Source organism: Alosa sapidissima, chromosome 5 (genome assembly GCF_018492685.1).
Source record: "Alosa sapidissima isolate fAloSap1 chromosome 5, fAloSap1.pri, whole genome shotgun sequence".
Classification (NCBI taxonomy): Eukaryota; Metazoa; Chordata; class Actinopteri; order Clupeiformes; family Clupeidae; genus Alosa; species Alosa sapidissima.
Window position 1 is genome coordinate 12920112 of NC_055961.1, and position 24382 is coordinate 12944493.

Genomic DNA, 24382 nt, shown 5'->3' on the forward strand with positions numbered 1-24382 from the left:
ACACACAGACTGATATATTTCAAATGTTTCTTTTAATTTTGATGAGTATGACAACTGACAACTAATGAAAATCTCAAAATTAGAATATTACTTAAGACCAATACAAATTTTTTTTTTTTAGAAATGTTGGCAAACTAAAAGGTATGGACATGAAAAGTATGAGCACGTACAGCACTCAATACTTGCTGGGGCTCCTTTTGCCTGAATTACTGCATCAATATGCGGCGTGGCATGGAGTCAATCAGTCTGTGGCACTGCTCAGGTGTTGAGAGCCCAGGTTACTCTGATAGTGGCCTACAGCTGTTCTGCATTGGTGGGTCTGGCGTATAATCATCTTCACAATACCCCATAGATTTCCTATGGGTTAAGGTCAGGCGAGTTTGCTGGCCAATTAAGAACAGGGATACCATGGTCCTTAAACCAGGTACTGGTAGCTTTGGCACTGTGTGCAGGTGCCAAGTCCTGTTGGAAAATGAAATCTGCATCTCCATAAAGTTAGTCAGCAGCAGGAAGTGCTCTAAAACTTCCTGGCAGACGGCTGCGTTGACCCTGGACCTCAGAAAACAAAGTGGACCAACACCAGCAGATGACATGGCACCCCAAACCATCACTGACGGGAAACTTTAGACTGGATTTCAAGTAACGTGGATTCTGTGCCTCTCTCTTCCTCCAGACTCTGGGACCTTGATTTCCAAAGGAAATGCAAAATTTACTTTCATCAGAGAACATAACTTGGACCACTCAGCAGCAGTCCAGTCCTTTTTGTCTTTAGCCCAGGCGAGACGCTTCTGGCGCTGTCTCTTGTTCAAGAGTGGTTTGACACAAGGAATGACAGCTGAAACCCATGTCTTGCATCAAGGTGTGAAGGTCGTCTTTTGGACAACTGTCAAGTCAGCAGTCTTCCCCATGATTGCGTAGCTTACAGAACTAGACTGAGAGACCATGTCAAGGCCTTCAGGTGTTTTTGAGTTAATTAGCTGATTAGAGTGTTACACCAGGTGTCTTCAATATTGAACCTTTTCACAATATTCTATTTTTCTGAGATACTGAATTTGGGGTTTTCCTTATAGTTATAATCATCAAAATTAAAAGAAATAAACACTTGAAATATATCAGTCTGTGTGGAATTAATGTATACATTATACAAGTTTAACTTTTTGAATGGAAGTACTGAAATACATCAACTTTTTCATGATCTTCTAATTACATGACCAGCACCCTGCTCTCTTTTGTAGGTCGTAGCCATAGCTTTTATTTGTAGCTCTTAACGTCTTTAATTTGCACCCTCTGCTGTCCTGTTAAAGCATAGACTTTACGTTTTGCTCGTTGGGTTCTGGTTCAGCCAATGAATGGATTTCGATCCCACCCAACCCGGAAAAGGCTTATCGCGCGCAGTTTTATTGGCTGTGACCTCGTATATGGAATCAGCAGGGAATCAGGCGCTCGTGTTTTGTTACCGGATGGCAGGCAGTCATTGTCAAACCCTCAAAGTGAGCGTTTTTATTTTTTTCATCGGGCTGATTAAACGACTTCCTGTATTTCGCAGCGGTCATCGGTTTCTAGACATTCGGAGCTACAGCGACTGATCCGTGGACCCGATGACTGCACCGGCCCAATCCATCATCCGTAACATTAGTCCAACCCGGAGCTGATTGCTCAGTTTCCTCCTAATTCACGCTCAACGATGAACCCTGGGTTTCTGATATATCTGCAGATATTAACGTCTGTTTATGTGCTCGGAGACTCAGGATTTGCACAACTTGATGGCGCACCACCATCCAAAATCGGTAAGCATGTCTGAGGTCCAGGGGATGCTAACAAAATAGGTGGTTCGTTCTATCAAAATGTGCAGTTGCCTGTAGGCTACTATTGTTGCAAGTATTGTAGTCCCTACCAGCTGTTTAAGTGATACCCAAGGGAAGGATTGCAATACATAAGTAGACTTATACATTGTAACCTTTCAGTTGTGTTGTCTAGTTATGTTGTTAGAGCTGGACAGGATGTGACGAACAACCAATCTTGCTATCATGCCAAAACTTTGAATATCTCTCAATCTCTATATCCCTCTTGTATCTTTAGCGGTAGTCGGGGCTGGAATTGGAGGAACTGCGACAGCTCATTTCTTAAGGCAGCACTTTGGGCCAGAGGTACGCATTGATGTCTTTGAAAAAGGAACTGTCGGCGGGCGGTTGGCAACAGTCACAGTTAATCACCACGACTATGAGTCCGGTGGATCCATCATCCATTCTCTCAATCTGCATATGCAAGACTTCGTTAAACAACTTGGTACGTATCTGTTGACCGTTCTCACTTCCACTTGAAATAGGCAATCATTTCAGATTGTTTTCTTAGTATATTGACGAAAAGAATACCGTTCCACAATTCACTAGGCCCCATATGTTAAACCAGCTTTCAAAATGACTTCAGTGTTTCCCACAGAATTGAATTCTATTTGTGGTGGTATGTTTGCAGAATTAACTTGAATGCAACAGTTTTTAACAATTTAGTGCAGTGTGGTTATAATTCTAACCAGATTTAAGCACAATTTAGTACAACCAGGAAAATCATTGTGTGGTGGTCAATGTTGATATTGTGGTGGGGCCGCCACAAATAAGTCAATGTATGGGAAACACTGGACTTAATACAATGCTCCTCCTAGCCAAAGTGGTTTAGATAAGAGTGGGTGGTCACCCAGGTTAATTGAAACCAGGACCGCATGTTTCGAGTACCATCTGGGAAGGTATCATGGATGTTGATTTGACTCACCAGGGCTGAAATACAGGAAGAATGTGGCTGGGAAAACAGCTGTGTTCAATGGCCAAGAGTTCATCCTGGAGGAGACAGACTGGTACCTCCTTGACCTCTTCCGTCTGTGGTGGCGCTATGGGATCAGCTTCATACGCCTGCAGATGTGGGTGGAGGAGATCATGGAGAAGTTCATGAGGTGAGTGGAGAATGAGGGTGCAGGGGAACCGGGTACCGAGAGAAGAATTTCTAGTGACTGCTGCAGCCAGACCTCCTCCCACATCTCTCCTCATTGTTGTTGCCCCTGGCCCCTCTCACTCATCAAATGACAATCAATATCTACTGAATGTGACACCTCTCTCTCTCTCTCTCTATCTATCTCTTGTTATTTAATACTTTATCTGCTCATTTCACTCTCCTCCTTTTAACCCCCACCCCCACACCTCTCCACAGGATCTATAAATACCAGGCCCATGGCTATGCCTTCAGCTCGGTGGAGGAGCTACTGAGCTCTCTGGGAGGCTCAGGGTTCCACAATATGACCCAGCGACCTTTGTCAGAGTCGCTTCTGGAGCTCGGTGTGTCTCAGCGCTTCATTGACGAAGTCATTGCCCCCATCATGAGGGTCAACTATGCCCAGAACGTTAGCATCCCTGCATTTGTAGGTAAGAAGTCAGATGTTCCTCCGCAGAACTGTTTGTGGTCAGGTGTAAAGCTTGCAGACACATACCATCTTATCTCTATATCATGTTCATATTTGGACATAGACTCAATCTTAAATTTAAAATAGTAAGTATAAGTACTCTTTTGATCCCGTGAGGGAAATTTGGTCTCTGCATTTATCCCAATCTGTGAATTAGTGAAACATACACAGCACACAGTGAACACTAACCCGGTGAAGCACACACTAACCTGGAGCAGTGAGCTGCCTGCTACAGCGGCGCTCGGGGAGCAGTGAGTGGTTAGACACCTTGCTCAAGGGCACTTCAGCCGTGGATGTGGGCATGGGAGAGCAGTGCTCAACCACTACCCCCCCCCCCCCCGCCCACATTTTTCCTACACTTTGGTTACAAGCCCGAACCCCTAACCAGTAGGCCACGGATGCCCCTAAAATGAGTATATTTACAATTATTCACTCAACAGCTGCAATGTAGCCAATGGGGAAGAGTGTACGATATGCCTTTTCTGTTTCCCAGGGGCGGTATCTCTTGCAGGGGCTCAGGCCAACCTGTGGGCAGTGGAGGGGGGGAATAAGCTGGTCTGCTCTGGGCTGTTAAAGCTGGCCAAAGCAAACCTCATCCAAGCACAGGTCAATGCCATATCACCTCAGGCTGCAGGTATGCAACTCAAACCACTCTTGACCGTCACTGCTGATGTTTGCATTGATAGATCATGTTGGGGGTATGGGGGTGGGTATATATTTCTGACCGTAAGATGCTATAGAAATCTTTTCGTTTTCACAGAATCGTTTTCACAGAAATTTCTCTTTCACACATTCTTAGATATAAAATGATGGGTAAATAAAGATAAATCATAGACACTTCTTTCAACAGACTGATTTTACATGACGAAGCAAGATAGTTTTTTTTTTTTTTTTTGTAGTTCATGCCTATGGGGGTCGAGTCCTGTCTGCATGAAGAGGCGTGACGTTGACGTATTGATGACCGTACATAGCAACCGGCCAACAGCAGCAGAATAAATAACAGGCCCACACCTGATATAAAGTCGATTTTCTCCAGACTGGAATGCTCAAAAATGCTAAAAATGTACCTGAAATGGTCAAAAGGGTTTGAGGATCATGAAACATTCAATTCAATTAAATTCACATTCCTAACTATAGAACCAAGATCTTAACATATGTGGTGAAATCCTGCGCTATGGCCATAGACTTCTCTGCACTGCATAAAGGGGGATTTTGACCCCGCCCCCCCTCGTGCGATCCAGATTCCCGGAAGTGGCTCCAGAGGAAATATCTTGCTCCGCCATGTATAATCTTTGTTTTAGTAGTTTTTCACTTAGTTTTTTTTCTATTTGTAATGTTTATCTTGTTGTCTTTTCATGTCTGTGTTTTGTTTATGTTTTTACTGTGCTTGAACATCCTGCCCAGGGGCTACAGGTGCAAATTAGCTATTTAGCTAACCCTGGTATAGAAGCTATTCTATGCATGGTCCCTGTCAAACAAAACTAATAAACTAAACTAATCTAAACTAAGTATTCCCACTAGAGGGTCTAGGTTTAGAGGGTAGCATCAGCCTGTTAGCATCTCAGTTGGCCACCTGCCATCTTTAAAAATGGCGTCCAACATGTGTTTACTTGTCGATATGCCATCCATGTGGATTGGCTGATCCTCCTTGCAGTCAGTTGCCAGTTCATCCACCAATCCACATAGACAGCATACTTTCGTGTTGTGTCCACCAGAAATATGTCACCTAATTGACTTGGTTGTGAAAATGTGGGAAGAAGTGAGCATATGTTGGATGCCATTTTAAAGGTAGAAGCCCACTGTATATATTTTGCTAAATTAGCTAGCCTAGCGTTGGCCACTGAAATTAATGGGGGTGGTACTTCCTCACACTGTCCAGTTCTACATAATACCTCCATAATTCTCACCACCACATGTCGATAGTTGAGTGTACTCCTTAAGTTTTCCATGTATCTGTTGTGACAGTTGAGTATATTGTATTGAGACAATTTGAATGTGAAATGCCTTTTGCTGTTTTGTAAGGTGAGTCGTCTCAGTATCGCCTCAGTTACTCCAGCCAGATGGAGAATCAGACAGAACTGTATGACATCGTTGTGGTGGCCACCCCCCTCCAACCCAATGTGGGCTCTGGCATCTCCTTTGAAGGTTTTGATTCTCCGCCTCCCACTATTGCGGGAGCCTACCACCATACTGTTGCCACCATCGTCCATGGCTACCTAAACTGCTCCTACTTTGGCTACCCAGACCCCAAGCTGTTCCCTTTCGCCAGCATCCTGACCACGGAGGCGCCCGAACTGTTCTTCAACAGTGTGGCCAACGTCTGTCCAGTGAACATCACCACTGGCTTCCGCCGCAAGCCTCCTCAAGAGGCTGCCGTCTACAAGGTCTTTTCCCAAGAGCCCTTGGGTAAGAAGGAGCTGAAGACGCTGTTTAAGTCGTACTACTCAGTGCAGGTAACGGACTGGCAGGCTTACCCGCACTACTGGAGCACCCAGGAACTCCCACCGGTCATCTTACATGATGGACTCTACTACCTCAATGGTATTGAGTGGGCAGGCAGTGCCATGGAGATGAGTTCTGTGGCGGCAAAGAACATCGCCCTGCTTGCGTACCACCGTTGGAGCCGCCAGGTTGAGATGATTGACCAGAAGGACTTGATGCATAAAATCAAGACTGAGCTGTAATAACCAGCGTCTAGTGTACAGAGAACTTTTTTTGAAGAGCTACTGGTAATGGGCTAAAAGACAGAGAGTGTGTGTGTGCGCGTGAATCAGAAATGTGAATGACAGCATCTCAATTAGATAAACAACAACAATGGTATTTCCGTGCTAATGTTCCTTTTGACAAGATTATTCAATCTGAAAACTAATGGGTGTCAAACAGGCATTTGACAACCTTTGATTTTACAAGTACATATGTATTTACAAATATCCGACACATTAAACACTGGGCTGGCATGCCACTCCTATAAGTATTTCAGCTGATGCCATTTCAGTAAATCAATATTCGGTTCACTGTATGCTAAATTATTTATTTAAATGTCTCTGAAAGCTCTGAACATTGTTCTGAAGATGCCTCTGTTGCTGGACTGTATATATGTTTAAGAGAATTGGAATAAACATGTTTGTCAATTCTTTATTATTTGGTAGGGAATATTTTGTTCTAAGTATCTATCCTCAAGCATGGCAGTTGGCAGATTCCCTCTCTAGTAGAGTAGGCTTACTAAAGAATGCACAAGTTTTATTCTCAGTGGACCCAGAGAACATTTGGTGAGTTTACTGAACAGGTAGTATGGACCCTTTCAAGAGAGTTCCATTATCAGCATCATAGTTGGCCCCACAAGACTTCCTTTTTAACATTCCATATGTTATCTTAATGCAGAGGAAGTAGATTGGGGCCCAAATAGAACGTTCAAGCATTGTTTTTGTTGTTATTGTTGAAAGGGTCCATATAATTGAAACCTATCATACATTTCAACCACCTTCACTAGGTTGATGACAGCTGGTTGTAATTACTTGCAGCTTTCAACATTAGTCTCAGTTCTACAGTAGAATACAACTATCAGACTAGGCCTACTGAATCCTTAATGACACTCCATGAGGACCAAGAAGACTACATGAGCAGATCATTTTGTTGAGTTAAATACTGAACATGACATTTAATATAGAACAAAATAAACATAAAAAATAGATAATGCGACAAATCAATTTGTATCAAATCCAATATAACTACTCCGCTGTCGTCGTCAGGTCAGTTCAGACATTTCATAAACCAACCAGTAGGACCATAGAGCCTTCTAAGTCATGTGACCGCTGTTCCTGATGTGTTCCAGAGTACGTAGTAAAAGTTGACTGTAGCTAAAGTTAGGTTACTTTACCGGCAGATTACCCAGAAAGTGATTGTATTCGCTGAAAACCATGGCAGAACACAATTTAGCCATTCCTATGGCTGTTGTAACGCTGTTTTGGGGTTTCGTTGGAGGAGTTGTACCGTGGTTTATTCCTAAAGGACCTAACCGTGGGTAAGTTAACTCATGCTAGCTATTTGACATTAACGTTAACTACTTTACGCCTAATGGTTAGCTAAAAAAGCGAGATCAGGTTCGCGTAGATTTTCTCCGCTTTACTTCGTTAATACAGTTAACTCATATCTACTCTGTTAAAGAAATGAGCTACAAACCCATAGGTCTGTTGGTAATGCTGATGGACATGACACGGGTGGAGTTTTAACGTTATTTTGAGTTAAGGTAACTAGACGTTAGCAATACCAGAGGACTCCTTTGATTCTAGAAGAGCAACTCAAGTTAAAATAATGTCTTACGTTATGTTCTGAATCTGGACAGTATGATATATCTGAGTATAATCTTGTTCTGAACGTGTTCTCGTGTAATACATGTTAGTAACGCTTACTGAATGAACTGAAAAAGTACCTGAAATTAGTTGTACTTGGGAGGCATACACAACGGTTAAGTAACGTTAGACTAGTTCAATGAATGACTTGTTAATAGTTTAGACATGCTCTCTGTTAGAGTACATATAAAATAGTTTGTTAAAACTCAAACAACCCGATTTAATCATGTGGTGATCACGCAGTTGCATCACGATCTATGTAGGTTTCTCAGCTCTGCCACTAGAACTACAATAGAGATGTTGTTTCTGTTCCTGTTACACTAATAACCCATTTCACTCACAGGGTCATCATTACAATGTTAATACTGACAGCTGTCTGCTGCTACTTGTTGTAAGTATGGATTTTTCTTAGTCTTGGGAGAATACTGTATATTAATATAAAAATGCGTCCCAACTGTTTTTTCAAGTATGTATGTTTTTCAAGTGTTACAATCACCCCGTGGTTTCCTTTATACTTAGGCCTATTCTTACTATTTGATCACATCAAACCCTTGGACATCCCTAAATGTATCCCAAATCACAAGGACTTAGATAATTGTACTTCCCAAGGCCATCTCCCTACCTCCATAAACTGAGGAAGTGCATGCCATGTTTGAAGGCTATAGGGGGCGGTGTGCAGACCATATTGCAATTAATTCTGTTCCTCACCAGTGCTGTCTTCAAAACAAATAGGCTTTTGTCTCTTTCTCTCTCTCTGAGAGAAGGAGAGAAAGAATGTAAGAAAGCATGAAGAGGATCAACAGGCCTGAGACATTTGTGTAATCATGCCACTCTGAGAAGCTAGTTTTAGTGAAGTCACAGCCATCTAGATTTCACCTCAGCCAGAGTCATGAGAACAGATCTTGCTTGACATGTCTCGTGATTATCCCTGAGCATTTGCCATCTGCAGCTATTTATTTGGACTACTTCAGCCAGCCAGGTTTTCTGGTAGATGTTTCATGTCATCATAATTTTCCTCAGCTGTTTCACAAGGAAAGTCTCTCAATAATAAACAATTCCGTTTGATTGTACAAAACGGGCATGTCATTATAGCACTGTGAACGCACAAAGTGTCACAATCTGAATTGACTGGTAAGTAGGTCTATCCAACTTGGGATTTTTAGGACTAAATTATTTGTTGTATATCCTTTTTTTTTTGGTGTCCAAAATGATCATGGCATCAGATGCCAGCCAAATATGGGAAATATCTGTGTCACTATGACACTTACCCTACAAACAATCAGATTTTTGGTTATTTGACCATCAGTTAACTTCGAAACAGGCATTTCACTTTGGGTAGACAATAGCAATACTTCATAGGAGTGATTGCCGTCAAAAAAGTAAGTAACTTAAAGGAGAATTCCGGTGTGATATTGACCTAAAGTGTGTTGAAACATGATACCGAGTGTGAACGTATGTCTCATAGCCCATCTCGGCTTGTCCCCTGCACTCCAAAATCTGGCGCTAGTTAGCCGATGCTACCAACAGCTCTTTCAATGGTGGTGAAGAATTTCTCAGAATTATGAACAGGCAAGATGGGGGTGGGGTTGTATAAAATGTATATTACATGTGAAATCTATGAACTAATCATGCTTTGGTACTTGTTGTCTAGCAGATACCAGTGAGAATTGAGTGTGCATTATGCAATTCAATGAGACAGTTAGAATCATATATGCCTTTCAGCGTGATTTTTCAGCGTTATTTTTGTGGAAAACGTGCTGGATTGGGCGGCGGTCATATTTTGCACCGCTCTGCGGTACATCTAGTTATCATTATGTTCTAAAAGATGTGCTTTCATTATACAACTAAACAGGTGTTTGCACCTCCAACAGCATAGCGTACCTGGTAACCGCCCAAAAACGCTCTCAAATGCCCGTATGTTTGTGCAAAAGAATTGTACTATTCACTTGGTTAGGTTTTTTGTTTTTGCTTGATATCACATTTTACATTTTTACTCACTGTTTTGTTGGCTTTTTCTGAATGACTGACTGCCTTTATAAAACATAATTATTAATTTTAATATGTCATGTACCCACTAGAAGGGCACTAGGCATGAACCTCTTAAAAGGTCAAATAGATAGATAGATATACTTTATTGATCCCCAGGGGAAATTCAAATGCCCTATCGTGCAATGTTAGCAAAAGTGGAAAATAAATTGTGAATGCGCCCTGATTCAGGTCTGCTACAAAATGCCATGGGATCTTCCTTGGGTAATCCTGCTGACAAACAGACAGACAGAAAACCTAATCTCCTTGGTGGAAGCAATGCGTTTCTTTGTTCCTTTTGTGGGCTTTCTCTGGTTACTTTCACACAGAACTATTTGAGTATTCATCATCATGATGATTTGTTGTAGATAATAAAGTGGTTAAGTATGGAGGGAGGATGTGATTTTTTTTTTCCTTTCTTTTCAAACAAGTATTGACTTTGTTTGTTCCTCTCTCCTCTACAGTTGGCTGATAGCAATCCTGGCACAGCTGAATCCTCTGTTTGGGCCGGCCTTGAGCAATGACACCATTTGGTATCTGCAGTATCACTGGCCTTAAAGCACAATTCACCACACCACAGAAACAAAATATTTTCTCTGCATTTCACCATTGAGGACCATGAGGACCAAAACAACATATCTACTCTTTGTCACTCTCAGACAAATTTGAGCTCGGAACCTGATTCATCTTGCCATCATTTTCTTCAGATACTTTGTGAAGGCTCTTCAATTCTATGGGTTGATGAATTGGAAAGGGGACAGAGGCAATACTCTCAGCTCACAGTTCTCTCTCACAGCGCTCTCTCTCTCTCTCTCTCTCTCTCTCTCTCTCTCTCTCTCTCTCTCTCTCTCTCTCTCTCTCTCTCTCTCTCTCTCCCTCTACTTTAAATTCAATATGTTTTCCCACTATTCTGTATGAAATACTTGTGCCACTAGACAGACAGAAGAGGTGAAAGTGCAAGTTTCTTGTCTGTACAAAGCATCATTCAGCCTCGCTTTTTGTTTAGGGTTTGTGTTTCTGCTGAGTAACTCCCTATTTAGTGAAAAGGTTGGCACAAGGCCCTGGAACGCGGGCGGATTCTAAGCAGCGGGTGCATTGCAGACTCCTCAAGATTGCCCAGAGCCTTGGACAGGGGCCTGAGCTGACAGTCTTGGAACTTCCCATCAAAGTAGCCCAAGCCCCCACCTCACTTCTATTCTTGAAGCCTTGACAAGAACTCTGAGGGTTCTTTCTAAACCTTCAGGTTGCAGAAACTCTGACCCTAAATTCTTGCTCTAAATAAGTATTGCCCCCACATTGTTTATTACACTTGTTATTTGTGTGCCTTTTGATCTGCTAAGGTATGTCTGTCTAATTATGGAAATTAATGATTGCGTATTTTACCTTAATGCCACGATTTAACAGCACAATTTACTGATTTTGTAATTAAGATTGATTAATGTTGTTATACACATTTTCGATACTCATTACCGTCATCATAGAGCATGTAATTTATAGGTTATTCTAGATTGCCAAATAATTACAAGTGCATCCTGAATTAAATGTCTGATTGTATGTGTGTGCATGTGTGTCTTTTAAGTTGCTTTTGTTTTGCCAGGTCATCACTAGTTCTGTTCAGTTACATTTTATTTTACAGCATAACACCCACCACCAAAACGGCAATCCTAAACTGCTGCATATCTATAATAGAATACAGTATTCTTTATTTTTAAATCACATCAAAGGTGTTTGCATGATGAGAATGAAAATTAAATATTTTTCCATTGAATTTAGTTACTTATGACCGAGGACAGAACTGAACAAATTTACTGTGCAGAGGCTATCTACAAACTGACCATCATCAAGAGACTTGAAATTGTATATGTACATCTTCTATATATATGATAAAGTGGCCTAATTGCCTCTGATTGTTACTGCATATCGAACTGATATGTTGAAAATAAGTATACATTGTCTCAATCGACAACCTGAACCTTGTAGAAAATATGGTCACAAAACTATATTTGCAAACTGACTGAAATGAACGAAAATGTATTGTTTTGGGTCAATCCCAACATTCAACCCTGATTGGTCAAGAGAAAAGCACGTGAAAAGAGAGTCACGCGCTTTCCAGGAACCCGTCAGGAAGAAGATAAACAAAACAAACCAGAGAGGAAGGCAGCGTGGACTCCGACGAAATGATAGAAAGTTCGTTTAAAGACGTGAAAATACGGAGATAAACCTCAAAAAGATAACTATATGGATGTTATAAAGGTGAGTCCAGCTATATTATTGAGGTTTTACTGAAATGCAGTCGAGTTTCTTGCCCAGATCTCTTGCAAATAGTGTCATCTCTGGTTAGCTCCTGTGCTAAGTTGTTATAGCCTGTTGGCTAGCAAGTAGGTTAGCTTGCTCGCTGCTACTGTAGAGGGGAGGGACGGAGGCCATAGTTATTGAGAAACAAGATTTAGTTCCGCGTTAAACCACACCATATTTAACGAAAAATTCGTTGTTAAACCATCATAGTTTCTCTTTTAATGTTGTTTTTGTGTTTCGATAGTAGTTTTATGGTTCGTTTATCTGATAAAGAGTAGTCTTATCATTGGCCATGTTTTACACGATTTCAGACGGAGTGCTAGCTAGCAAACCCCGTATTATCACGATTTCGATTTGCATTATAAACGCATTCTCCCTCAATTCAGTACAATTTAACTACAGAGTCACTGTTTTATCATTGATTTGGTTTGAATAACCTTGCTAGCTAGGTTAAAAAACGTTGATGTTAATAATTTTGTCTTGAAAACAACAGCAGTCGTACATGGCCGCCCCTATCGATTTGGAAAACTAATACTGGCAGCATGTTAACTCCTGGACACAGTTTCGTCAAACATGACATTACAGGTAATGTTCAATTTTCGACACAGCTGGAATAGAGGATTTTACACGTTTTGAAACCATTTGTCATCTAGGTAACGTAAATTTCCATGCATGGACGATATTCTACCTTTGCATTTCAATGTAACCATGGCGCAAACTAAGTTATTAGATTTGAGTTGTCACTATATGGCAAGTTTTAATAATGGGATGATCATATCAGAGATATATATTAAGATCACACATCTACTTAAATAATGGATTTATAGGTCAACTAAAAGCAGCACCAACATCTCCATAAGGGTACACGCCCCCACCTGTGTAATGCCAAGAGGGAATCTTCGGAAAGCAGTATGCCATGTTTTGTTTGGTTCTACAGCGAATCACACGTTGAATTTTCTACAGGGCTTGCACGGTGTAGTTTTTTAGATGATAAATTGTATTTGCTTAATTGAGAGACTGTACTTCCAGCGTGGCCGTTTGTATTTTTTACATGTTTATAATCGGTTGCCTCATTTAAATGGGTATTTAAACTAATACTGCACTTACTGATCATGTGGTTTATAAATGTATTGCCTTGAAAACCGTGCGATTACATTTCTTGGGTTTATCTATGTCCTCAGCCATTTATGTAACGTGATCGGGCCTTTTAATATTGTTTGTTGCTTGCCTGTTCAACCTATCGTGAAATAGGCAGGGTATTTATCGAAAATATCCCCTTTGATAGATGGGACGCAATACCAATCATACAATCGAGGAGGCGGGCTAACACAAGAGTGGTAGCCAATGGCACATCGACTTTTCGTGGGCGTTGGCTCGAACTGAATGTGGGTTAGGTTGACATATTATTATTTGTTTGCAACGAGGTCCATGTTGAGTTCAGGGTTTTTTCGTGTGTTAGTAGGTCAGAGGAAGAAATCAGATTTTAACCGTTCAGATTGTGCGGGCATTGAAGAAATACGTGGCCGAAAACCTCTATGTTTATGTTCCAGATTAGTGGTCGTGTCCTGTCACTGCGCACCAAACCCTGAATAAAGAGCGTGTTAACTTTGTTTTTTAAGAAACCTAATTACCGAAGTGCTAAACGTGGAAACACAAATGGATGGCATTGCTTGCTCATAATGCCGTCTGGATGGATCGCGATTAACTTATCGTTATTATGTGTTGGAACTGTGTGTTTATCGATCAAAACAATGATCAAATTGTGTGTTTACAATTGTCCAGTAAACATCTACCCATACAACGAAAACCTACAGTGCTAGGACTATGAATTTGGATTGGGCATTATAAGCCCTCAAACTATTTGCTCTACTTTTGGGCATTAATCAAGATATAGCCTTTCTGATAGGCCTATATTGGAGTAGATATTCTTTACCCGAAGCTGTAACCCTATGGACTGGACAGTATAATTTAGTCAGTATGCCTGTACATCCATAAGGACAGCATTTTGCATTCCAAAGAGAATGTTTGTTTAGTCTTCGTCAAAGTGCAAAAATCCATAAGTGTGCACACATCAATGTAAATATTGTTTTGAAAAGGATAATACAAACACTAGCAACATGTTGATATGCTAGGAGATCAATAAATGATTAAATGATTACTGGCTCTCAAGCAGTCACAGCTAATAATCAGTATATTATTTATCATGTAAATTAATTCATACAAAGGAAGGCAGAGGCAGGAGTCTTTTTGCATATCAGCCGGAAGGCAGACACCTGCTTGGCTGCTACTGCTTCTCTGAAAACTCAGAAGTGGGAGAGAAAGAGGGAGAGCATGCATGTTCATGTTGGTTTTGTTTCTATATTTTATATGAAGATCTGATCACAAGGCTGTACTGAAATTAATGATTTGATCATTAGACATGACCTGATACGCTTGAACATTCTTTGCTTGATGGGCTAAATTTGACTGCCAATTCAGCACTTAATTTTGACACCATTGACAGTTTGTGTTTCCTGTTTTATTGGCAGAGCCGTAGCATGCCTGCAGCCTCAGTGGGGTAGCTCATGTGGACGCAGCACGCCCACACACAGACGTCTCACTCTCTTCAGTCTTTGTACAGGGGTCCTCTGAGTCTTACCACTAGAAGGGACTAAAAAGTGCAGTAAAAGCTGAGGAACCTTGTTTTGAACTTTCAGTATTCAGCCTTTGCTGTGACGATACTGACAGTGGTCGCTTTGGTTAGCTCTCAGGTGCTGATTTACCTGTGGGACTGTGTAGACTGTAGCCCATTTATTCAGCCATTGATGTTCTATGAGCAACAGCAAGAAAGAGTAAAAGAAACAATCCAGTAGTCAGTACAGTAGACTGACACAGCCGAACCTGAACCAAACCCTACTGGTATACCTCACAGCCTTGATGTGGCTGCTTTGTGATGTCATGTTACCAGAAATGCGTCCACCTTTTTGAAGGATTTAGAATATCTTATTAGCATAGATTTTAAGAAACATATATTTAAGTTTCTATAACACACAGTGCTCTGGCCATTAAATAGCCTTAGTTGCGGAAATGGCCTTAAATTAAACAAACAAACAAACAAACCAGAAATGCGTAGAGGGAATAAGAATGACACCAATTCCTAGTTTGGGCATGTTGACTTTGTGGCTCCCTTTACTGCTATGATCATAAACCTATGTGAAGGGTTAACTGAAAGTGTATGGGAACAGAGTTCCTATAGACCCTTTCAACAAGGTAAACAAAAACAATGCTTGAACGTTCTATTTGGGCCCCAATCTACTTCCTCTGCATTAAGATAACATATGGAATGTTAAAAAGGAAGTCTTGTGGGGTCAACTATGATGCTGATAATGGAACTCTCTTGAAAGGGTCTATACAGAGAGGGTTCAAGCGGAGCTAGTAATCAAGGATCTTTGGTCTATATACACGTCGCTCTTTTATGATTATATTCCCCTAGCTAGTGTTGTCTAGCTCTATGATGCTCAAGACATTTATAGATGTCTTACAGTCAAGCTAGCAACATTTAGGTCATTCTAAAGTTACATGGACGGATAATTATATTATGGCATGATTAGATTTAGCCTGTTCAAGAAACCAAATTTACATATCTGATAATGAAATACATGACGCTACAAATAGTAAATGCTCCACGAAAGTATTAAGTATACTCTAAGTATAATATTTACCCCTATAGCTTAGTTATAACAGCTGCGTTCAGTGCTCAAATGGTTAAGTGTTCTTGGTTAGGTAAATATTAAGCCGTGTTTGATAATCCCTCCTGACAAAGTTTGAACTAATATGGTACCTAGTAACGCAATAGGGAAGTGATCTTATATGGGGAAATTTGCACGCCTGCAAAGGAAAATAAAATCTCCATTCATTCTGCTGCCAGACCTGCAGAACTAAGCAGTCAGATCTTTTTCTAGCTATGTTAGTTCTTATTTGGGCTAAATTTAAGAGTAAAGCAACAAGTATACCCTAACATGTGATGCAGGCCTTGTAGTTATAGATAGTCCTGAGTTTTGGCACTACTATTTAAAAATGGAGTTTCATCAGCACAGCATACTGACGTCTCTGGTGATGTTGTGCTACCATTGGGGCGATGGATTAAATTGTAGTATAATGGCTGTAACCTGAGTTCTAGAGGCAGGCGAGTGTGTTTTCCGCTCGTCGTTGTTTTTCTCTCTCCATCCGTGTGATCTCATGTTGACTCTGTCGGCTCATGCGTGTGGCTCAGCTCAGAGCAGCACCTGATAATGGGCCTCATCACGTGGAAATAGTACGCCTATCCCACCCATCCACTCATACACACACCTGCCCACACAAATACACACACACAAACTCCTTTCATTAGAATGACATGATCATCTGTCACAAAAAGAGCTGTGAATGGTCCTGGCTGCTGAACATGGTTGTCATTTGGCTGGTGTGCCACCTTTAACCAACCTGTCGGCTTTGTGTGTGTTACAGAACAGGCTTACCACAACAGACAGAGGCCTGTGTGCTGTGTTGTTTTGTTCCGAGGTATCCATCTAGTCCATAGGCCCATGGGAGTAAGCATCCAAGTCAGATAGTATCTAAGTTATTTCATTTGTTTGGATTAAGCCATGGCAGAGAGCAGTTTACTCGGGAACAAAGCCAGTTAAGAATCTCTGTTATGAATAGTCCCTATCTGCTCGTGGCCTTCACCAGAGAGTCCGGAGATGAGATACCATATGCTCTTTATGCTCTTGTCCCTAGGCTGTCGTGAGTGTCTGTGTCTGAGTCTGACTGTGTTTTACGTGTATGTATGTGTTTGCATAGTTTAGGGTGACCGGTTCGGGAGTCCAGCCTGTCCACAGCATGCAGCGAGTTAAAGGGCTTTCCCTGCAATCACTTCCCAAATAGCCGCTGCGAGCCCAGCTAACAGGTGGGGATGGTGGAGCAGGGCAGATAGCCAGATAGGCTAATGTCCCTCCTCCCTCCCCACTTTGTTCCCCCCCCCTGACATTTAAGCTCCAAGTTCAGTAATGTATTAACCCTAACTTACTGAACTGTGGCAAAGTTGTGCAGTGGTTGCAGGCAGGCTGCAGTGGAGAATAAAAATGAGAGAGAGAGAGAGAGAGAGAGATAGAGAAAATGGGAGAGAGAAATAGAGAAAGAGAAATAGAGAAAGAGAAAGCGAGTGAGAGAGACGGTGTGTTGTCTGGGTTGTTGTTTTCCTCCTGCTGTGGGTAGTATGCAAAGCCTGCTGCCGTGTGCAGAAGCTCGAGGATGATAAGATGCTTATTTGACTCGAGACTGCACACCGGCAGGAAATGATGTCATCAGCCACAAGAGGAGCTAGATTGTTTTGCTGTTGCGCTGCAGCTGGCCAGCAGGGCTCTCTCTCTCTCCCTCTCTCTTTCCTCATCTCACTATCTCTCATTCTCTTAATTTCTCCTATCTGTCTATCTTCCTCTCAGTCACAGATACTTTTTCTCGTGGCATATCACAACTGATTGGCTATGCAGAGGGTGTCTAGTCGTTGCTATTTGGGTCCCTGTTTTTTCGAGGAGATTCGGGTCCCTCTTAAGCAGCAGTAGGGAGAGAGGAGAGGGAACTGTGACTGTTACAAAAATAGCCCTCGTTCGCCTCTCTCCCTCTTACTCTCGCACTTTCGCTCTCATTCTTTCTCTCTCTATGCCTCTATCTCTCCCTCCGTCCATCTGTCTCTCTCCCTTCTTCTCTCTCCCTCTATCTGCCTCGGACCAGACGAATTCACTGGCTGTCGCGGTTGTCCTTCCATGGATATGACCAGACTCTCTCTGCCGACCTCCGTAACTCTTTCTGACCACGGTTAAAGTGGCCAGGCAGAGGGAGGCCATCTTTTTTTTTTTTTTTTTTTTTTTTCCCCCTTTTGTACCGTGCCGAGTCTCGCTGCCTAGTGCTGTCTGTGGGGCCGTATTTAAATGCACAGACGTTTTTGACAGGCAATCGCCCTTCGTTCTCTCTCCCCATCTCGACGCTTCTCTTGAGTCTCGATTTGTGAAACAGCATGCCGTTTGTTTGTTTTCGTTTAGCTCTCTCAGTTTCGTTTATTCATAGGGGATGTTTCGCTGAAGCTTGTGCAGGGACTTGAGCGGTATGTGTGTGTGTGTGTGTGTGTCTTTCTCATTGACATGTCATTTTCTCTGATTTTGTAGAGCCTATTACATCTCTAACCTCTCTAACCCTTTCCTTCTGTTCTTGTTCTGCTCTGGGTTCGTCCTGTCCACAGCGACCAGACAACGGAAGAGGACCGCACAGCCGTATCTAAAGGAGCTGTTAGGCCTCCGGATCAGGCGAGCGGACACAAAAAAGGACTTTGTTTACCACCCAGAGACCAATTTTCTACTGGAGTTTTTTGCATAAAAAGGAAGTGGAAAAACAGAGAAGCCGAGGAGTGCAGGTTGCGAGTGAAAAGTTTCCGATAAGGAACTGGCGATCTGTGCTTGGCAATGCCTCAGGTATGTTGTAGCTATGTCCGTCAGATACCATATGGTTCGAGCCAGACATGTCTCGAATATCTCCATAAGCCCTTGAGACACAGTGAAAAAACTGCAACTGAAACTGAAATAACAAAAATGACCTTACAAGTGAAGTATTACTGGTTAACAACTAAGGTCTCCTGTATTCCTTATGAAATGAAGGCAGAAATTTAGCAAAATCACGCCATCGACCAGTCTTCAAATGTTAAATGTAGATGTGTTCATCTGCGTTGTTTATGCCTGACATGTCCATCTGCTGATTAGTGTCTAACTGCTGTTGGTTGATGTGTGTTGTAGCCCAGCATTAGTGGGATGGACCCTCCCTTTGGGGATGCCTTTCAGAACTACACTTTTGCTGACCAGGCGCTGACTAGCACGGATCTATTGGCCAACAGCTCAGACCCAGACTTTATGTACGAACTGGTAAGTAGCCACAGGTGATGGAGAAGGTGCAGCAGCCCTCCACCCCTCCACTAACACATGACTGGCCATGTTGAATATCTTTACTCTCCAATAATCAATATACATGTCATGCATTTATGAATCGACTACTATAACTATAGAACTCTCTAACTTGTAGAAATACAGGTGAAATATGATGGTAAAGTGGTTTGCTTTTAGTGGTTTGCTTTTAGCTCTTTTCAAATAAGGAGTTAATCAGCATAAAACACGATTTAAGTGATTTGAATATGTGTTAGTGGCTAGCCTTTGTATATGTGTATATATATATATATATATGTGTCTGTCTGTCTGTCTGTCTGTGTGTCTGCCTAATGCCCACGTCCTCTCTGTGCCATGTGACTTTCCAGGACAGGGACATGACGTGCCGGCAGAGCCCCAAGGGAGACATGCTGGGCGTGGGTGAGTGCCGGGAGATGGAGGGCATGGAGCCGCTGGTGGAGCTGGGCGACAGCAGCGAGCTAGCCCATAGCTCCAACTTCGAGCAGTGGGACAGCTATTGGGAGGACCTGACCAAGTACACGCGGCTGACCAGCTGCGACATCTGGGGCACCAAGGAGGTGGACTTCCTGGGCCTGGATGACTTCTCCAGCCCCTACCAGGACGAGGAGGTGATCGGGCGGACGCCCACCTTGGCGCAGCTCAACAGCGAGGACTCGCAGCCCGTGTGCGACACGCTCTACCACCCCGACCTGCTGCAGCCACCGGGGCCCAAGCAGCCCATGCTGCTGCCCTCACTCTCGTCTGCGCAGGGCAAGAAGGCCGGCCGGCCACCCCACTCCTTCCCGTCCTGCTCCACGGCCTCCTCCTCGTCGGCAGCGACAGGCAGCCAGAACCAGCTGCCGGACTTCGCCGAGGGCTCGCAGAAGGCCACCTGGCCAGTGGCCACGAGCACAGAGACCATGTCCAAAACCCAGTACCAGGGTTCCTCCAAGGCTCTCGGCACGACTACAATGGAAGGCGGTGGCATCGGAGGCGGGAGTGACTTTGTGCGCAAGGCCAAGGTGCGCATCAGCGGCCCCCACCGCTACCCCGGCAAGCTCCCCGACCCCCAGGCCAGCGCCTCGCCCTCCGGCTCCTGCTCGCTTCTCGAGCTCCCCAAAGTGGCCGCCGCCACTGCCAGTCTGGCGCCCCCGCGCCCCGGAGCCAGCAGGGCCTCCACCGCCGCCCAGGCCTCTCCCGACGGCCCTCTGCCCGCCACAGTGGACCGGAAAGCCGCCGCGGAGGGCTCCGTCAAACATGAGATGCCCGCAGGCCCGGAGGTGGGCACCTCGCGCAGCCTGCCTGTTAAGCTTCACTTCCCCGCCATGCCAGGGGCCAGTGAGAGCCTCCTGCCCGTGGTCGGCGTGGCAACGACCGACGCGGAGACGACGGGAGCCGTGGCAGCCGCGGCGGCAGCAGGCGATAAGACCAAGGAGGAGGAGCACAACTACTCGCTGTTCCTCACCAGGGCCAGGCTGGCGGGCAAAGCGCTGCCAGAGGAGGAGGAAGTGGACGAGGAAGAGGAGGACGAAGAGGAAGGAGAGGAGGAGGACGACGAGGGAGCACTGGAGCTGGACGACGAAGACCACGACGAAGGCTTCGGCAGTGAGCATGAGCTCTCGGAGAACGATGATGATGAGGAGGAGGACGAAGACTACGAGGGGGACAAAGACGATGACATCAGCGACGCCTTCTCCGAGCCAGGTATGAATGACTTGCAAAGGAAAACACTTCAAATACCACCATAAGCTGCGAGTCGAGGAAGAGTATTTTAGGTCCAAGGGGTTTTCCCAGTAATATCAACAGAGCCGCATGACGCAGCAAAACAAGTTATTCAGAGTCTGACTGTGGAACTGTTCCAACTGCCCACAGTGAGGTGCTATCGGGGTAGTTAGCAGGCTAAAAGACACTGTGGGTTGAATAGAAACTATTGCTTTGTGCTCAGTCATTGCATGGCGACTGGTGAATCTATCTGTCGAGTCAGGTCGCTCTGGTGGGTTTGTCCAAGCACAGGCTCTGTAAGCACGACTGCAGTTATTGAATATGACTCATTCTCTTACTGTGTTTTGCTTGTTCTCCTTCCTCCCCTTTTCCTGTCACGCACCCCCTTTTTTTCTTTCTTTCTCTCTCTCTGACTGTTTATCTCTCTCTACTTCTCTATATTTCACATGTGCTGTCTGTCTCTTCCACTGTATCTCTGAATCTTTCATGCTCCTCTCTCTCTGTCTCTGTCTCTGTCTGTCTCTCTCTCTCTCTCTCTCTCTCTCTCTCTCTCTCTCTCTTTCTCTTTCTCTTTCTCTTTCTTCTTCCTCCTCCTCCTCCTCTCCCCCCTCCCAGGCTGTGATGCTGATATGGTGGAGGATGTGAAGGGCCTGACGGCAGGCCTTTCCCGTAAGAGGGGGAAACGCCGCTACTTCTGGGAGTACAGCGAGCAGCTGACGCCCTCCAAGCAGGAGCGCATGCTCAAGCCCTCTGAGTGGGACCGCGACACCCTTCCCAGCAACATGTACCAGAAGAATGGCCTGCATCAGGGTAAGACGCACACATGAACACACACACATATACACATATACACGCATGCACGCTCCTTTACTCGTGTGTACTCACAAAATCATCTATGTCATTTCATTAAATTCATGAAATTAAAGGGGCAGCCGTGGCCCACTGGTTAGCACTCTGGACTTGTAACCGGAGGGGTTGCCGGTTCGAGCCCCGACCAGTGGGCCGCGGCTGAAGTGCCCTTGAGAAAGGCACCTAACCCCTCACTGCTCCCCGAGCGCCGCCGTTGAAGCAGGCAGCTCACTGCGCTGGGATTAGTGTGTGCTTCACCTCACTGTGTGTTCACTGTGTGCTGTTTGTGCTTCACTAATTCACCGATTGGGTTAAATGCAGAGACCAAATTTCCCTCACGGGATCAAAAAAGTATATATACTTATACTTATACTTCTACTTATACTTAAGCACAGCCTATAATAAGAAGTGTGACTAGGGATAACAGCCGCCGAGATGTCCCAATATAGGGAGGCGGAGGCAAAGTACTCCACTACGGGAAGTGGTACGGCGATTCCTCTGCCATGTATCCCATGGAAAAACGATAAAGTACTCTCTGTGGGGGGGGGGGGGGGGGGGAATAATATTTTGCGTGACTAAAATCTCAATGTGAAGATTAATGTGAGGGATGGCCATAACTACTGTTTCATTCCCATAAATCATTGTAAGGGTGTTTTCTCATTATAGTCCCTTTTAAAAGAACTGAACTCGGTCCACTAAAAGGGAACCAGGAAGTGGACCAAAACAAAAGGGACTCTGTTCATTTTGCATTCACATTATGAGTTCATTTGAAAGAGGATTCGGATCTCTTTCTGGTGCACTCTGGAGCAGCTCTGATGGGGCCTCAGTTTCCTTCCTGTTCACACTATACCTTCTCTGGGGGTCTCAGACCTTAGGCTACTGCTTTGGATTATGGGCTATGTAGTTGCTCATTTCCATCATCAGGTTAAAATAATTATCATAACCCATAGTTGGTGTGGTGATTTTGTTTAATTCATTTTTTTTCTGAAATATTATAATATAATATATTTTCAGAATGAATTTATTGAAGTTATTGAAAATATCCTTTTGAGCTGTCAGTCAACATGCCAGCCAATCGCACTGTCTAACTCAGTGGTGGGCCCGTCCCACCTGGTTACTGTTGCTATGCCCAACTTAAGCTCACGTCTAGAATGACAAGTGAACAGCAGCCCGTTCGACAGAGCCTAGCAGATCATGCAAAATGGTGAGTAATGAAGAATTAGCGAACTTTGGATTACATTGGTTAGGCTACCAAAAGCTTGGATAAAAAGAAATTCAGCCGAACCGTTAACGTTGCAACACACCAAATTTGCAGCCAAATTACAAATGTCTGTAGGCTAAGCCCATCATGAGCCTAATGATAATAGTTATTTTTTAAATAATAAACGACATTCCTTCTCTTTTGACAATGGGAAGTCAAGTATGACAAAATAGGCTAGCCTACAATGCAAAATGTGAGAGAACCCAGGGCGATTTGTGTTCACAATGCACAGATAATGCGAACCTTGCCAGTTCGATTCGCGTTAGAGGGGTCTGAGTTCAGTTGGCGTGTTCACATATGCACAAAAATGGCTGAGTCATCAATCAGTTCATTTAGAAGCCTGAAAGGGACAAGTGTGAAAACGCCCTAAATCTTAACTGAATGTTTGTGTGTGTACAGGCAAGTACACCCTGAAGAAGTCCCGACGAACCGACGTTGAGGACCTAACTCCAAACCCTCGTAAACTCCTCCAGATTGGCAACGAGCTGCGGAAGCTAAATAAGGTCATCAGTGATTTGACGCCCGTCAGCGAGCTGCCCCTCACTGCCCGTCCACGCTCTCGCAAGGAGAAAAACAAGCTGGCCTCCAGGTATGTGTGTGTCGTGCTTCACTGAACACCAGTGTCCAATATTTAGCATTTCATTTTCTCCTTGTGCTCAGTGTGGTTTGAATTATGAGCAGGTAACCCTTTCTCTAGCTGTCTTTTCATTCCTCTTTTTTTCTTTCTTTCTTTCTTTCTATTCTCTCTCCTTATTTGGGTCTTCAATACCCAAACACAGCTCTGCTTAGTCATACTAGCACACTGGCAATTATTGAGTGTGAAAAAAGTCTTGTGACCGATGAACTTGTCTGCCAGTATGTCAGTCTTAAGTGTGTGTTTGTTTCTTTGTCTCACATTCATCTCACAGGGCTTGCAGGCTGAAGAAGAAAGCCCAGTATGAGGCCAACAAGGTCAAGCTGTGGGGACTTGGCACTGAATACGGTACATTGTTTCCCAGTGGAAACCAAACAGTCCTAGGCACATTCCGCACACTGCCATATTTCAGATACTGTGTCTGCCTCACTGACTTTCTAGCAAGGCCCTCTTTAAGAGATCACACGAGTCTTGATCTGTGCTGGTGTGAGAGAAATGAGGATGTTTCTGAAAGAGATTAAATGTTTCAGAATGATTGAATACAGGGGCATGAGTTCACAGAGATGATCGTTTGACTGTTTCTGTCTGCAGATCGATTGCTTTTTGTGATTAACGCCATCAAGGAAGAAATCGTTAACAGAGTCCAGGATCCGACAGACGACAAGGAAACATGTATGGCTGAGAAGCTTGACAAACTCATCGATGAGACATTGGGTAATTTTCCTCTTCAGGAAGTCCATAGTCTATAAACAATGTTCTCATAGCGCTGAAATGAATAGGAAAATCAAACAGCCGCAGGTTTATTTCAGATGATATGATACATGAAGTATTTGCAACAGTTGGCAAAGAAGAATG

At 43.7% G+C, this 24382-nt stretch overlaps 3 protein-coding genes across 6 annotated transcripts in view; all 3 read left to right on the top strand.

Annotated features, from left to right (window-relative positions):
• The first annotated feature begins 1360 nt into the window (after positions 1–1360).
• Positions 1361–6586, top strand: LOC121709402 (prenylcysteine oxidase-like). Its single transcript, XM_042092726.1, has 6 exons — positions 1361–1787; positions 2080–2286; positions 2770–2944; positions 3199–3410; positions 3942–4082; positions 5471–6586. Exons 1-6 carry the CDS (start codon positions 1685–1687, stop codon positions 6130–6132), a joined length of 1500 nt encoding a protein of 499 aa, XP_041948660.1. The 5' UTR covers positions 1361–1684; the 3' UTR covers positions 6133–6586.
• Positions 6587–7225: 639 nt separating this feature from the next.
• On the top strand, positions 7226–11376 carry LOC121709406 (V-type proton ATPase subunit e 1-like). The gene is made up of 3 exons (XM_042092731.1): positions 7226–7469; positions 8141–8188; positions 10287–11376. Exons 1-3 carry the CDS (start codon positions 7366–7368, stop codon positions 10378–10380), a joined length of 246 nt encoding a protein of 81 aa, XP_041948665.1. The 5' UTR covers positions 7226–7365; the 3' UTR covers positions 10381–11376.
• Positions 11377–11950: 574 nt separating this feature from the next.
• Positions 11951–24382, top strand: part of crebrf (creb3 regulatory factor) — a 31619-nt gene continuing 19187 nt past the window's right edge. The window contains exons 1-9 of one of the 4 annotated variants that reach the window (XM_042092721.1): positions 11951–12075; positions 12611–12702; positions 18371–18599; positions 18918–19043; positions 19430–20765; positions 21399–21593; positions 23293–23482; positions 23802–23875; positions 24119–24241. In XM_042092721.1, the coding sequence (XP_041948655.1) occupies positions 18591–18599; positions 18918–19043; positions 19430–20765; positions 21399–21593; positions 23293–23482; positions 23802–23875; positions 24119–24241 (2053 nt within the window). In that variant the 5' untranslated portion in view covers positions 11951–12075; positions 12611–12702; positions 18371–18590. Of the gene's footprint in view, positions 12076–12610; positions 12703–17808; positions 18236–18370; positions 18600–18917; positions 19044–19429; positions 20766–21398; positions 21594–23292; positions 23483–23801; positions 23876–24118; positions 24242–24382 lie in introns of those variants that run through there. The other 3 variants (XM_042092722.1, XM_042092720.1, XM_042092723.1) reach the window with 3 other exon arrangements.